The sequence below is a fragment of the Brassica napus genome, chromosome C2 (genome assembly GCF_020379485.1).
Source record: "Brassica napus cultivar Da-Ae chromosome C2, Da-Ae, whole genome shotgun sequence".
NCBI classification, from domain to species: Eukaryota; Viridiplantae; Streptophyta; class Magnoliopsida; order Brassicales; family Brassicaceae; genus Brassica; species Brassica napus.
This window is the reverse complement of record NC_063445.1, coordinates 46,777,384-46,793,833: the sequence shown is the minus strand read 5'-3', so window position 1 is coordinate 46,793,833 and position 16,450 is coordinate 46,777,384. Positions and strand designations below refer to the sequence as shown.

Sequence of the window (16,450 nt, the reverse complement as noted above, 5' to 3'; positions counted from 1 at the left end):
ATATATTTTTAGATTATACGTTTTCAAATTCAAACTTTTTTATAATTTTTTTTTTTGAAATTGTTTTTTTCGAAAAAAAATTTTATTTTTTTTCAAATTTTCTTTTTGTAATTCGAAAATACTTTTTGAAACTATTTTAAAATTTTTATTTTCAAGTTTTTAATATTTTTTTTTATTTTATAAAATTTTAAAACTCAATCCCAAATCTCAACCCCTTTAACTCTAAAACCTAAGGTTTGGATTAGTTAATCCTAGAGGTATAAGTGTATATTTACCTCTTTAATGAAATATTTTGGTCATTTTGATCCTTTGAGTCTATATTTGTGACACAAAATTTTCTAGTGCTATCCTAGGGTATTTACCTTTAAAATATATATTATGTTGTTTAAGATTATTTTAAGGAAGATTATTTCTTTACTTTAAAATCAAGATTATTTTGTGAACTTTCCTTATCATGAATTACACTATATATAAAAGATATTTTCGTTTTTCAAATTTATAAAATTTCTTTATTATATAGGTTATTTTAAAAAAGGAAACATAAATAAAAAAAGAAAAATAAAATAAAATATATATTCAATAATGATAATTAAATATATTTGATTTATTAAGGTATCATAATAGTCAACCACCGTGAAAGTTAATGTGAACTTGACACGTTGTAAACTTTTATAGAGATGTAACCAAAACAACGTAATAACTTTAAAAACAAATAATTGATTATTTCCTATATAATTTTTTGATTTTTTATTCAGGACCAGGCGTGGAATGGCTAGCGAATTTCTGAAGAAAGATCAAAACCAATCCTGGCAACCAATATCAAAATCGAAATAATATTATATATATATTTTACCATTGTATAAGAAATTACCAATCAAACTCATTATAATAAAATCAATTTCTTCCTAGTTCACGATCGGACAGGTAGATAAGATTTAAACCAGACAATGCAAAATTTTGGGAGATCTCAAATGAAACAAGAAACGAAGATGAGTGGCTGTACGTTTTTCATGCTTTTGCTGTCCCATCGAGATAGAACCAATAAAAGCATAATCTCAGTGATTATTTTGATATGTTAATGGGATTAAATGTTAAGAACATGTGCATTGGGGTCTCTTAGATGGGTTTGTTAAGGGAATTAGCAATTAAAAAAAAGATAAATTGCCATTAACTTAAGGGACGTATTCTAAATAGGGGTAGAAGCAACGCCTCTTGTGGACCACGTGTTGGTACAGTATTGGAGGTGTGATTTTGAGAGAAAAACAAAAGATGAAGGCGACGAAGAAGTCGGTGGATTCCGCGAGAAAGAGTCTCGGTGCTCTCACCGTGGAAGAATCTCGTCTGTGGCTTTTGTAGCCGAAGAATCGTCGGAGAGTTTCGTCGACGACCAATCTCTGTGGCTCTCCTCGACGAAGAACCTCGGTGGCGTTGCTCGTAGAAGAATCTCGGTGGCTATGAGCGTCGGAGAATCTCTATGGCTCTCCTCGACGGAGGAAATCGGTGGCTCTCCTCTACAAACAAACTCCTCGGTCGGCGCCAAGTTAAATCAAAAGGTAAAGCTCCAAAATCTAGATTTTATTTTTGAAATCCTCAATTTTGCATGTCTCAGATTGTGTTCCTTCTTGTTCGTGTCGCTTGTTTAGTCTGTTAATTCTCGTTTCTGATAGAGAGCTTATTCACTCATTTGATCATTTCGTTTATTGATTGAGTCAATGAAAAAATTTCCATTCCATGAAAATCATGTGTATTAGTTTAATATAAAAATCCTCTGATTCTTTTTCATTTTTTTTTTTGTTGTCTTAGTGTTCGGTACTCTCCTTCAAGCTCTTCCCTCACATGGCAAGTAAGAACCACAGAGTTTGAGAAGAAGAAAGAAAGAACCGATAGTGGTTTGTTTTGGCGAGGAGCAATGGCGGAGCTGCATCACTCCAGCTCTTGGAAGCCTTGCACTGAGGGGCGCATTGGTGGAGTCTCTGGTATATTAGAGAATGGTTTGTTTTGTCTTTGTGTAAGCTTAGTAGCAAATCTCACTTTAACTTTATTTTTTTTCAGATGTTCTTCCTGAGAATGAAACAAATGGATATGTTTTCATTCATGCTGAAGGTGGTTTGAATCAGCAGCGGATTGCTGTATGTATCTTCCATTCTTTTCTCTCCTTTCGCTGCCCTATCATGGATCAATATGAGTTATGGCTTCTTTTTCTTTTTGTAGTTCTGTAATGCAGTTGCTGTTGCCAAGATTAAGAATGCAGCTCTGATTTTACTAGTACTGAAGCAGGACCAAATCGTTAAGGTTTGCTTCTTCAACTCTTTATTTATTTTTCTGATGATATACTTTTGTTTGAATATTTTAAAAGTGAGCTTATGGGTTTATTGATGTATGCGTACTGATGTTCAGCAGACAATGGAGACCATCAAAAGAGTGAGTCCGAGAAGGGCTCTATTAAGGGGAATGGCTCAGGCGTTTGGTCACCACAAACCTTTCAGGTAAATCTTTTCTTCTGGTCAGCTCTTGTAGTTTTGTGGTCAGGCTCTTGTAGTTTTGTGGTCAGCTCTTGTAGTATGCTGCTTGTTTTGTAGTGGACTTGGTTTTGTTGTATCACGTGTGTATCAAACCTTTTGATCTTGTTTTGTTGTATCACGGACCGTTTGTTGTAATGAAAGCATCAGTCATCATCTCTCTTTATAAAACATCATAGTCTTCTTCTCTACTCGTGTGTATCAAACTTCATCTCTCTTTTTTCACTTTGTTTTTTGGGTTCTTTCATTTGAGATTTCTTCTTCAATCACAAACCACAAATATATGGTTTTATGAATTTTCATTTGAGATTTCTTCTTCAAAAAAGATTGAGATTTCTCCTCTTCTTCTTAAATCACAAAGTTTCTTTCCCATTCTATTCTTGTATTCACAAAATTTCTTTCCCATTCTCCTCTTGTTCTTCATTTATTCACAAAGTCTAAAACATATATGGCATCTTCTTCTCATAATACTTTTGGAGAGTCAATTGATCAAACTTTCGATCAATACTTTGATCAACATTTTGATCAAACTTTTGAGAATCTGTTCATTGATCATGGTGATCAAGAAGATGAAAGAAAGAGAAGAAAAAAACGAGTTTTTATCAAACGAAATCGTGAAGAAGGCCATCTCCGGTTATGGAATGATTATTTCAGCGACACTCCAACATGTCCCGAAAATCTATTCCGACGACGATTTAGAATGAACAAGCCATTGTTCATGCATATTGTTGATCGCCTCTCCAACGAAGTTCCGTTCTTTCGTCAAAAGAAGGACGGTATAGGAAAGCTTGGTCTCTCTACACTTCAAAAGTGTACAGCAGCTATTCGTGTGTTGGCATATGGTTCTGTGCTTGATGCGGTCGACGAATACCTCAGGCTCGGTGCAACCACTGCTAGGTTATGTGTGGAAAATTTTTTGGAAGCAATAATAAATTTGTTCGGCGATGAATACCTAAGAAGACTAACACCGGCTGATCTTCAGCGTCTTCTTCATATTGGAGAGCTTCGTGGATTTCCCGGGATGATAGGAAGCATCGATTGTATGCATTGGGAGTGGAAGAATTGTCCCACCGCTTGGAAAGGCCAATATTCTCGTGGTTCGGGAAAACCCACAATCGTTTTATAGGCGGTTGCTTCATATGATCACTGGATATGACATGCGTTTTTTGGACGTCCAGGTACCTTAAATGATATTAATGTTCTTGATCGCTCACCTGTTTTTGATGACATAATAAATGGTCGAGCCCCCCCCCCCAAGTGAATTTCTCGGTCAACGGAAGAGAATACCATTTGGCTTACTATCTCACCGATGGTATTTATCCAAAATGGGCAACTTTTATCCAATCTATTCCAATACCCCAAAGGCCCGAAAGCAGTTTTATTTGCGCAACGTCAAGAAGCTGTCCAAAAAAATGTCTAGCGTGCTTTCGGAGTTTTGCAAGCTCGATTTGCCATTGTCAAAAATCCCGCCCTTTCCTGGGATAAAGTCAAGATTGGCAAGATTACGAGAGCATGTATCATACTCCATAATATGATAGTAGAAGATGAAAAAGATGAATACACTCAATATGGTATCTCAGATTTCCAACAAGGAGAAGGGAGCGGAAGTTCACATGTTGATCCCACCTATTTTACAGATATCTCAACTAATATCGCCAATCAGATGGGTGTTCGAACAAGAATTCGTGATAGACAAGCGCATCAACAAATGAAAGGTGATTTGGTTGAACATATATGGCTTAAATTTGGAAGTGATCAAAACAACAATTGAGTTTCGATGCCTCTTTGAAATTATTATCATTTGTTTCCGTACTAAGCCTTTTTATGGTTTTATGTTTCTATTTTAAAATCTATGTTTAAAATGTTAAGTTTAACTTTGTTTTGTTCAATAAATAAATTTAATCTTTGTTTCAAATTTAATGTTTATAAAAAAAATTATTATTTTTTTATTGTTAAGAACATTAATTAAGATACCACCAATAAACCACTATAATTAACTGTCTCTTAACAAAGTCTATTATCTTAATTTTAATAATTAAAAAAACATTACAATCCACTTAAGAGACACAAATGAGTTTTACCAATAAACATGCTCTAATAGTTGACGGGTCATGATCCTTGAAATCTTGTCACGATGAGAAATTCTGTATTCTAATTTCCATGTGAACGTCAATAAAGCATTCAAAAACAAATCGCAAGAACGTGAGTTTCTTCCATATGCGTTGTGGTTGATACTTCTAAGAAGTCCCGATTATTTATGGTGTTGCCTTTCTGGGTCTTTTGGCCCAATAGTTCTTGAAATTTATATTCTGAGTATTGGACCTTTTCTTGTAAGAATTGGGTTATACTATAAATCATCTTTTTGGACATCTTACTATCGTTGAAAGTACGATTACAAAAACAGTTACGAAAGAGATACCTGCGAAACAACGCCATAACACAGCAAATGTTCTACAGTCCAGTCTATTACGAACAAGCTCTTCAAAGCCGAAGCAGCTTAAGAAGATCCGTGTACTTGTACTAACAACAGGTTTCTCTCTCAAGAATAGTGTCTTGACCCTGTTAGAGAACCCTTATACAAGTAGGCGACATGTGTTACGCACGTCTATATACGTATAATCAACAATTCATTTGTATTATGCTGATTCGCAGTCATTAGTTAGCAGTTAGCACTTGATGCTTTATTTACTCTTTTCATAGATATTTTATAAAATAAATAGGTTAAACGCAAAAAGAGATTATTATATATGCAAATAACAACAAATTAGTACTTAATTGTTTGCCTTTCTACATCGATAAAGACATCATTGTTACTCCCTCCGTTTCATTTTAATTATCGTTCTAGATTTATGCACACAAATTAATAAAACATATGATTTTGTATATTTCCAAAATAAAAACACAATTACCTCTACACCTAACCATATTTCAACCAATTGAAAATAAAATGAATAATTTTAATAAATTTTGCATTAAAACTCTAAAACGACATTTATTTTGAAACGAAATTTTTTCTATACAACGACAACTAAATCGAAATGGATGGACAACTAAATCAAAAACGGAGGGAATAATACTTTTACAATAATTAACTAACAAAGAGACATATATGAATGGACATAGCATGCAACCTTGCAATTAGTCACCATAGTTGGCAACATAACAAATCATACTATTACAAACCACAATCAATGATAGTAATTAATGATACCATACATGACCTTCCTCACTTATTATATCGGGTTCCAGGGGCCTTGCAATTAGTCACCATAGTTGGCAACATAACAAAGCATATTACAAACCACAATCAGTGATAGTAATTAATGATACCATACATGACCTTCCTCACTTATTATATCGAGTTCCACGGGAGAAGGTAAAGGGGAGGGAAGGGAGCAGCTGCCCCACATGAATTATTAGAAAAAATTATTCACATTGATATTTTAATAAAACTTATGAAATAAGCGTAAAATCCCTTCTAATGCCCCCCTCCCCCCCCCCCCCCCCCCCCCCCCCCCCCCAAATTTTTTGGCTGCCTCTCCACTGTCGAATGTCGAATTCAACATACAAAAGACACACACAAACACCAAGGGGCAATACATGACGATGATGCATGCCTACAGTTCTTAAAATGGACAAACAATATATTTGAATACTGAAACAAAACAAAGAAAAGCCCAACATCATCTATCTTATTAAAACAGAATCATTAACATGGATCCAACCTTTTTTGTAATTTTTTTTTTTTTTACAACAAAAGGCTATACGAAACTAGGCAGATTCCTGAACACCGCATGCCGGCTTATCATCCATAATGTTTTGTGCCCTTGGGATATGTTGGATAGTAAACGTGTGAAAGAATTCCTTAAATCGCAAAAATTCCTCTATATGTGTAGTGAACACCGGCCATTATGTGGGTGTAGACACCATCTTCACCAGTTGAGAACAGTCTGTTACAAACATCACTTCTGAGATATGAAGGATCGTCATGCACTCCATCGCCCATATCAGAGCTTCACATTCTGCATGTAAAGGTGATAGACTTCTGCGGATAGACATGACACCCATCATAGTATCAGTTGTTCCTTCTTTTCTATAAAACCACCCTTGTCCCGTGAATAAATCTTGTTCTTTCCATGCTCCATCGATGTAACACCAATTTGCACCATTTAAAATTGGACTCCCCGGCAAGGTTACAGAGTCTCGAATTGAAAAGTCTTTGATTTGGACTTCAGCCCACAAAACACCTTCTATCCACAGTACGAAGAATATCTATAGGATTTCCTGCTTTATTTTTGAAGATCTTATTATTTCTATTTTTCCAAATGTACCACAAAATTCAAGGAAAGTAACTTAAATCTGGTTTCTTTGGTAACCGCCAGAACAAATAATCCATGTTGGTATTCTATTATATAGTTAAATTTAATATTCTGATTATGGAAAAAGAGCCTAATAAATTTTATTAATTATGCCTTATATTTTTATTTATTTTCCTTTCTGGTGAAAAATATTTTGGAAATTGAAAAGGAATATTTTTTCTCAAAATTGCTGTTTACGAATTGATTGGTTTCTGTCCATCATCTTTATTTTTAAGAAATTTGATGTCATATTGATTCCAGAGTTAATATTATTAGGGTTTCTTCTCTCATTGCTCTCGATTGAATTGGTGCGTTTTGTTCTTCGTATTCTTGTTTCTAAATTGTGGATATTGATTAATTTGTGTTTGATCATAATTCCGACTTTGTTATTTTTTATTTTTGGTTTTGGATTACTGGGAAGACCGCTGAGATGGCATCAAAATCCACTCCCGGTGTTATCCGTCACGAACGTCGATTGGTGAGATATTACCCATTCACTAGCGGGTAAGTTATGTTACGTAGTCACTCTCAGGTTATAATTCAAAGTCAGAATTAATATTGATTTTTTCTGATTTGTAGGAGCAGCTCTGCTGTGAAAGAGGAGATGAAAAAGGAGGTTATACAACTAGGGGTTAAGCTTTCTCTCTCGTCTTTGAATCCATGTTCTTACTTTGTGATGATATCCGTACTATGTTGTTCTTCTGCCAAAAGTTATGGAGAGATTATAATAGGTGCCCCGATCCCGTATTCGAAAGGCTGCTTCGTGTTTTGCATTATGTCTACTTAAGATATCAAACCCAAGAAAAGAGTGTTTAAGAATTATGGTCAATACGCCCAGTGGAGACTGATCAGTACCACTTGGGAGGATTTTGCTAATGGAGTCATGGTTATGTTTAGCCTTGTTAGGGTTCTCAGAAGAAAAGATTGGTCTTACGATAATCATGATCGACTTTTATTTTCGGCTATTGAAAAATTCAAGCAAGTGTTGAAGAGGCTAGATGATAAACTGAGGTCTAAAAAGAATGATTGGGAGAAGAATGGGTTTATGAGGGAGACCATAGAGCCTAACATTTATGAGTTGTGGAAGTCTATCTTTGATGAAAAAGCTAAAGAAACCACACATACTCTGAAAGAGATAAGGAATAGAATTATTAGCTGCATCTTTGATCCTATTGCAGGCAAACCTATCCATAGAAAGATAAGGGCAATGCCCCCACATACACCTTACATGTTCGGGTCAGTCATATTGTGAGTAAAATTTTAAATAATTCTTCGTTGCAAATTTTTTACTTTTTAAGTGTATTTTTGTTTTGCAAGAATGATTTTCCAAAGCAAGAACTGAAAGAGGAAGTTGTGAAACTAGGAATTGAAAGACTGCTTTATGTTAATTATGCTATCCAGCCTAAGGATAAAGCATTTGAGAATGATGATGCCAGATGGGTCCAATGGAAAGTGATCAGAACCACTATGAAGGATTTTGCGGCTGGAATCAGAGATCTAGATCGCCTTGTTACGATTCTTAGAGGAGAAGGAAGCTATTCAGATGACCGAGAGTTTACATCTAGAATTGAAGCACTGAAGAGGATAGATGACAAGTTGAGGTGTACTAAAAAAAATTCAGAGGAGAATGGGTTTGCGAGGGAAATGATGGAGTCTAACATTTTGGAGTTGTGGAGGTTTCTCTTTGACAAAAAAGCGAAGGGAGCATGGAAACCTAGAGTGATGAGGAGGATCGTGTCTCTCACTGACCTGTATAAACCTCTATTAGAAAGGACATTATAAGAACATTAGGTTACTACTAGTTTATTCTTTGCTTCTATCTTTTAATTTATGTAATAGATGGAATACTTGTTAATTAACCGTTATTTTAGTTTCAAAGCTTTTGTTGAACTTGAGCCGGGCTTAACATAGGGGTGAACAGTGTCACCTCCTCAGGACGCACTCCAAAGTTTAATTGTTTTCCTCAGGGGCGGATCTACCAGCCAAGTTAGGCATGGCCATTTCGGGTATCGATTCAGGTATCAGTTAAGGGATTAGAGAATTCATTTACTTTCCAGTTCATGTTCGGTTCGGGTAGTTTCGGTTCGGTTCCGTTCGGATAGTAACTAGGAACCGGAAAATATCCGAAAATTTTTTGTTCTCATTTGCTTTCCTTTGTTATTTTGGATGGTTCGGAAAATTCAGGTTAAATGTTGGGTATTTTGGATAAAATAAAAATCAGGATAATGTAAATAAAAATTTAGGATATTTAGGATGAAAATATCCGGATACTTTTAGGTAATTCGGATACTTATTAAATATTTTATGTACTTTAATAGTTTTTTAAATTATAAATATTAGTAATGTTATATGTATATATAATTAATATTTTTATATACTCGGATTTGGTTCTCGTTTCGGTATATAAAAATATTAATTATATATACATTTTATGTACTTTCGGATATATAAATATAGGAACCATTCAAATATTTGAAGATTTCGGTCTGGTTGAAATATTTAATCTTACACCATATATTTGAAAATAATTACCGTGAATTTGTTACAACGAGAAAACAAACGGAATACATTTTAAAAATAATTTGTATGTTCTTTTTGTAACATGTTACGATGAATAACTGGGCACACAAAAACATATGTAGTTAACCACGAACATTGGTAGTAATTATGATGATTGAAACACATTTCATTGGTAACAGTTACGGTGAAAAGAGTGTAAAATGGAGACTCAAACACATCATGGAGAGTTATTTAAAGACTTAGACCAAGAGCACCAACATTGTAACCACTACTACAATGATCTTCATATATAATTTAAAATTTGTGAATATTAAATTAAATCTTCACCATATATAACTTCTTATAACACCAGATTATAACTTTAAAATAAGTCATGAAAGTTACAAACCAACATAAAAGTAAAGATTAATCTCCTTGGGATGAGGCCGAAAATTCTTAATTTAGAGCATTTTCTATGACACACTATTTTCTCATCAATAATTTACACTTACTCTATTTTTGAGTAACTTTTTCTCCAATAGTATTACTCTGTTCTATTTTTTTTTTTTGACTGTCATTACTATGTTCTATTATAAAGTAGAATATAGAGGAATGTCGCATTTTACTCTATTTTTTAGAGTAGAAATGTGACATTCCTCTATATTCTACTTTATAATAGAGTAATTCTAGTATAAAGTAATACCATTGGAGCAAAAGTTATTATATAATAGAATTAAAGTATTTTAGAATAAATTGTAGAGGAAAAAATAGTGTATCATCGAAGAAGGTCTAATTAGAGAGTCATTATTGGTTTATATGATTTAAATATAAAGTTCCAGTGATGGTTTGTTTAATAAAATGTTCTTTAAACTGGTTTAATTTGGTATGTTATATATTTTATTTATAATTTATTTTCATGAACTGTTTTAGAGAATAATATTATCTTTATGCTTGGATCAATTTTTATTCAATTCTATTTCTATTATTTCTATTATGAAACTGTTCAATTTGGTATTACAACTCAATAATTCTAAAGTTAAAACAAAGTTTAAATCGGCTATTAATTTTACGATTGTTTTATACCAAACCTCAATAAATAAGATTGAATGTATTTTAAATCATAACCAGGTTTAGTTAACTTTCACTCATCTTATTTATCATTCTATATAAGATTTCCGGTAATAACAAACAACAAATTGTGAGTTAAATAATGTAAAAACTTTTAGATACAAGGCAATGAATAAATACAAGCCAATTTTTTTTACCAATTGAATAGTTTAAAATCAAATGTAATATGTGAAAATTTATATTCAAATATAAGTGTAAATTTTTAATTTTAACTAAAACTTATATGAATACCCCGGTCGTAGTACGGGAAAATCCTAAGTTTATATAAAAGTTATTACAAAACGTGCATGGGTGTGCAGATCAAAATATACTCCCTCCGTTTTTTAATATAAGTTGTTTTAGAGAATTTATTCTGTTCCAAATTATATGACGTTTTTGGTTTTCTATGTAAAATTTATTAACACTTAATGTTATATGACCAATGATAATATGCTTTCTATTTTATTATTGGTTAATTTGTGGTTAGGTAAATAATTAATGATTTTTTGTTTACAAAATATAAAAAATTAGTGATTTCTTAATCTATGTACACAATTTTAAAACGACTTATATTAAAAACTGAGGGAGTAGTTTTTAATTATAATAGTTTTCAATTTACTTTTATGCATACAAACGACTCAAAACTTATAAGCAAATCCCCTAAACTATATCTGAGAAGTGATTTGTATATGTGTCATCACTACATTAACTTTCACAAAAAATGATGACATGGCTTAAAAGAAATATGACATGGCATAAATCTAATTGTGACTTGCAAAATTTACTATATTTAGATTTATGTTTTTGGTAAGATTTTATGATACCTAATAACTTTACAACAATATATGAATCATATTTTTATTATTAAAATAAGTATAGTTTAAAATATATTTTATCAACGTATATAAGTTATTTTTATTTAATGTATATATTATTAGAAATCATTTATATATTTACAAATAGACATATTTAAAAATGGTAATTAAATAAAGAATATATAATAAAGTAACTTTATAAATTTCAATTATTTTTATCAAAAGTTAAATAATGCAAAATTAAAAGGTCAAAGTAAACTTGAATAAATCAAACTAAAAACAATTACATTATGATTTTATTCTTTAAACTAATAAAAGTAAAAGATAAGAATAAATTTTTTATTTATATATAACATTTTTAAATATTTTACATCTGCGCATGGCGCAGGAAAACTCCTAATAAAACACTATACTAACAAATTTATTACGATTTAGTTTGGTCATAGATATTTATGTACATGCATAAAATTTGAATGGATTACCGATTATGTTTGCTTATGTAACTCCGAATTGACAATTAATTTTTCCCAAAATAATAAATCAGTTTTAACTTAATTAGAATAAAAATAGTTAGTGTTCATTTTAGATGAAGAATACAACTCAATATATCCAAACAACGAGTCAGTGATTCGATCTTGACTAATATACTCAAAATAAGAGTTCTATTTAAGTCAGCCACATATTATTACTTATAATAGTCTTCTATTTGTTTCATGCATGTAAATTACAAACAACTCAAAACTGATATAAACCAGTAAAAACAATATATAACAAACTACTACGATTTAGGTTTGGTCATAAATATTTATATACATGCATAAATTTTAAATAAATTACCAATTATGTTCCCTTATGCAGTTTTGAACTTACAACACTTTCCTATCTTTTCCCGGAATAACATATTCAAATGATACATAATTTTACAAAAAAGTATATGAATACAAGATAATAAATCAAATTTAATGTAACTAATAAAGTAATCAGATTTTAGCCTATTTAGAAACAAAAAACGTTTATGGTTTCATTGAGATGAATAAAAGAAATCTCACATGTCCAAAAATAAATGAATCGATCAAATTGTTTATAAGTAAAACCAGATGTCTTTTTTAAAAAAACAATCCTACTTATTTTTCAATATATATAAATTACAAAACGATTTAAAACTTATATACAATAAAATAGTAAGTAATTATTATAATTCATATAATTCTAAATATTTATATTTGTGCATAAGTATTGGAGAATGACATGGTTACCTTATAATATGTATGATATTATAGCACATATTAGTCAAATATTTTTTCCGGCTAATCTGATTTTTATTAATCGTTGTCAAAAATTACAAAATATTGTAAGAAGGAAGGGCAGACATGATACAAACCCCATAAAGAATTACAAGTGAAATTTTAGCTAAGATATCCCAGCACATACATGTATTACCTGCTCGGTAACAATGATGAAACGCACACCAAAACCTATAAATATTTTATTTAGGGAAATTATGCCCAATAACCCCAAAAAAAAAACTAAAATCTCAATCTCTCTCCTCCTTTCTCTTTCTCTCTCTCTAATATCTTACTACAAATCTAATTTTCCTTTTCTTTTAGGGGATGTATTCAATCTAAAATTTGAAGTGCTTTCACTTTTAATGAGGTTTTAGATGATTTTAAGGAATTGCGGAGAATAAAATGATTTTTGTTAAACCACTCTAGAATATCACCTAAAACCATGAGACTTGAGTTTTATTTTTTTTAACTAAGAAACTCCACCCAAACACTCTAAAATCACTTGAGAACTTGAAAACTCCACAACTTAAAATATTTTCAATAACAGTGGATTTCAGAGTACTTTATAAAATGTCAAGTTCAATAACACAAGATTTTAAATGAGTTTTTAAAATTCATGTTTCAATAACAGTGGATTTGTCATTTTGACACAAATCACCTAAAACTCTCAATTGAATACACCTCCCTTAGTTATTTCACAAATAAACCCATAGTTAGTGAGTGTTTTCTTGTTGACAAAAAAAAGAGTGCTTTCTTTTTTGAGTAATGCAATTTTCCTTTTAGTAATTTTCGCATGTGTTAATCATATTAATTGGTTACATGGGCTGTTATGGATGATAATATCAATGGCTGTGTGTGAATATAAAACATTATGGTGCTCTATATATATTTCGAACATGCTTTTAATGTTTGTAATTACTTGTATGTTTCCAGCACTACATGGTCGATGGTTTATAATTTAGGTCAATATCGTAGGAAATATAATGATATCTTATGTGATATAAAAATCGATTAACAAATCAAAACCGACTGTTTGTTAACGTCTTTTTATTTCTTTGTATTGTTGCTTTATATATGATCTAAAGGTTACGTTGATATCAAATTCGGTTATTGTAAACGTGTTTTATATCATTACAAAATGGTATATGTCTTCATATTATGAAACGATCCATTTATTTTTAAAGACATCGTAATACATGTAATATAACATAGTGCTTCTTTGCAACGTTCAGTATGTTTAAAATTGACATAAAACGATCCAATATATTAATTTAAAAGGATTGACAAGTAGAAATCGAATCATGTAACATATGGAAACTAAAAATAGAAAAGAGTAATGTGTGATTGACAATTAAATGCGGATATATGATCAATTAGGAATTCTAGACAACTGAGTATTATCAAACAGGCGATTGCAAAATAGACGACCATCTTAATGTTTGATCTATTTTTTCCATATGAATCGAGATATGATATGATTTTATTTTTAAACAACGATGGTTGACTATGAATACTTTTTTTATGGGAAGTCGAATGTTTAGATTTCCAAATTTATTATGGTTGACTAATTTGAGCTAACTATTTAGATATGACAATAATACGATTTTGATTCTTGAGTTGATTACTTTTTGCCATATAAATTCGGAGATCATGCACAATTAGGGATTCTAGACATAAATATTATCAATGAGGGGATTATAAATTAATGAAAATTAGACGATCCTTTTTGAATTGTAGACATAAATAATTTCTTTCCAAAGAAAACAGCCACAATTATGGATTGTATGCAAGATTTTTGGCGTAACAATTTAGTTGCCTAGAGAATTTTCACCACCTACAATTTATAATCCATTCAATATATATATATATATATATATATATATATATATATATATATATATATATATATATACCTAACCTATACTATGTCTACACCTCCATCACAACCCAAATGATTCAAAACTATCATTCAAAATGCAAGGCTTGAATTTCATCTCTAATTTAAAACCAAAGAAGTCTCTATGGATGATTAAGGTGAAAGTCATTAGATTTATTAACTGTTAAGTGTAGTTTTTATTTTCGTTAAGGTTACTGATCGTGTATTCTTGAAAGGATCATACAATTTGTTCTTAAACAGCGTGTTGTTTTGTTTTTTTTTTAAAGATCGAAATTTGTATGGTAGTTATTAAATTTTTTTAATGAATTGATATTCGGGGTCCCTTGATATTTTTGGATAACCGCTCTAACAAAACAGGAAATTATTGAAATCATAAAACATGATGTGCAATCTTTTTGGTTTGATTGAAAAGTCAAATTAGACTATTAATGTAACAAATCGTTTATAATTCAATATATATTCGGTATTCAAACCTAAGTTTCCTTATCTTATTCATTTAATTTATAAAATTTATTCTCCATATAAAAGTTGAACTAGACATCGAAACTACTATAATCTTTTTCAACCCTAAGTTTATTTTCCTTAATTTTTGGACTATGATAAAGTTTATTCAAACCTAAGTTTCCTTTCCTTAATTTTTGTTTTGCTTCGGGTGATGTCAATAAAATTAAAAGAACTTAACTTGTGGGTCAGTAACACTCGAGACAAAGATAATCAAGTGCTTATTTAGGTCTGTATAATTTTCTCTATTCTTTTGTATATGTTTAACTGTGAGAAAATAAATATTTGTTCTCATTTTTTTTGTATATGTTTCATGTACATTAAGAAAGCTGACCATATTATTTTCAACAATTAATGATTTGGTTAACTAATACTATGTTTAATTGTGAGAAATATTATATTCAGATTTATTATTACTAATACTATGTTTATATATGATTAGGTGGCCAACACGTACATCAAAATAATCTCATATATCATTAAAATTAAGTATTTTTCCAAAATAAAAACAATTTTTTATATTAGTCTTTGCTTATTCTTGTATATTTACTTCTACAAAATATACTTCAATTACACAAGTTTTTTTAAAAGTTGAAGCTTACTTTATATAAACTTACATGCACAATTTCGTTCAGTATTTCATTATATAATATATAATATTTGTTACTATGATTTTTAACTTTCTAATATCTATAAATTAAAAGTTTTAATATAGTTTTAATATCTTATAACTTGAGGGATGGTTTGTGATACACGGTGTAGTATGTGTGGGGCAGAAGAGGAATCAACTAATCATGCACTCTTCGAGTGTCCCCCAGCTTTACAAACATGGGTACTTTCTAGGATTCCTTCCTCTCCCGTGATCTTTCCATCGTCGTCCATTTTCACCAATATGGATTATCTATTTTGGAGACTACCAAAGGAGGAGGATTTAAATTATTATTCATGGATATTATGGTATATTTGGAAGGCTAGAAATGACAAGATTTATTCAAACAAGGATGGCAACCCACAGGAGATATTGCGGATGGCCGATGTGGAAAGTAAGATGTGGATGGAGGCACAGTTAACCGTGAATGGTCCTGTGGAGAATTCCTATAGTGGGAGTTTATAACAATCTGCGGCTCTAGCCCTGGAAGGCTCTAGAGTTTGTTATATTGACGGTGCTTGGAAAGAGAAAGACATGTTTACGGGAGAATGATGGTTTTGCAGAAAGAGTGGCTCGACCGATATCATGATGGGGGCAATGAATCTTCGTAGAAGTTTGTCACCTTTGCATGCTGAGTTTGAAGCACTAATTTGGGCAATGGAATGCATGAAGACCCTCCAATTTTCTGACGTAGTGTTCGCGACGGATTGTTCGCGACGGATTGTTCTCAGCTGGTGAAGATGGTGTCGACACCTGATGAATGGTCTGCTTTCTCTACACACATTGAAGAATTCAACCGCAGTAAGATTTTCTTCCCTC

The 16,450-nt window shown here is 31.3% G+C and overlaps 1 protein-coding gene and 1 long non-coding RNA gene across 5 annotated transcripts; both read left to right on the top strand.

The window, feature by feature from the left end:
* The first annotated feature begins 913 nt into the window (after positions 1–913).
* Positions 914–2,675, top strand: LOC106428026 (protein PECTIC ARABINOGALACTAN SYNTHESIS-RELATED-like). 4 transcript variants are annotated; one of them, XM_048748300.1, is made up of 5 exons: positions 914–1,553; positions 1,804–1,991; positions 2,053–2,129; positions 2,212–2,292; positions 2,401–2,675. In XM_048748300.1, exons 2-5 carry the CDS (start codon positions 1,910–1,912, stop codon positions 2,488–2,490), a joined length of 330 nt encoding a protein of 109 aa, XP_048604257.1. In that variant the 5' UTR covers positions 914–1,553; positions 1,804–1,909; the 3' UTR covers positions 2,491–2,675. The 4 variants fall into 4 exon arrangements, with proteins under 4 accessions (XP_048604257.1, XP_048604256.1, XP_013724220.1 ...); XM_048748299.1 differs by having other exon boundaries at positions 922–1,553; positions 2,398–2,675; XM_013868766.3 differs by having other exon boundaries at positions 1,037–1,553; positions 1,804–1,976.
* A 4,390-nt stretch (positions 2,676–7,065) lies between these two features.
* On the top strand, positions 7,066–8,755 carry LOC111211637. Its single transcript, XR_002662570.2, has 2 exons — positions 7,066–7,381; positions 7,457–8,755. It is a non-coding gene; the product is annotated as an uncharacterized LOC111211637 (long non-coding RNA).
* The last annotated feature ends 7,695 nt before the right edge of the window (positions 8,756–16,450 follow it).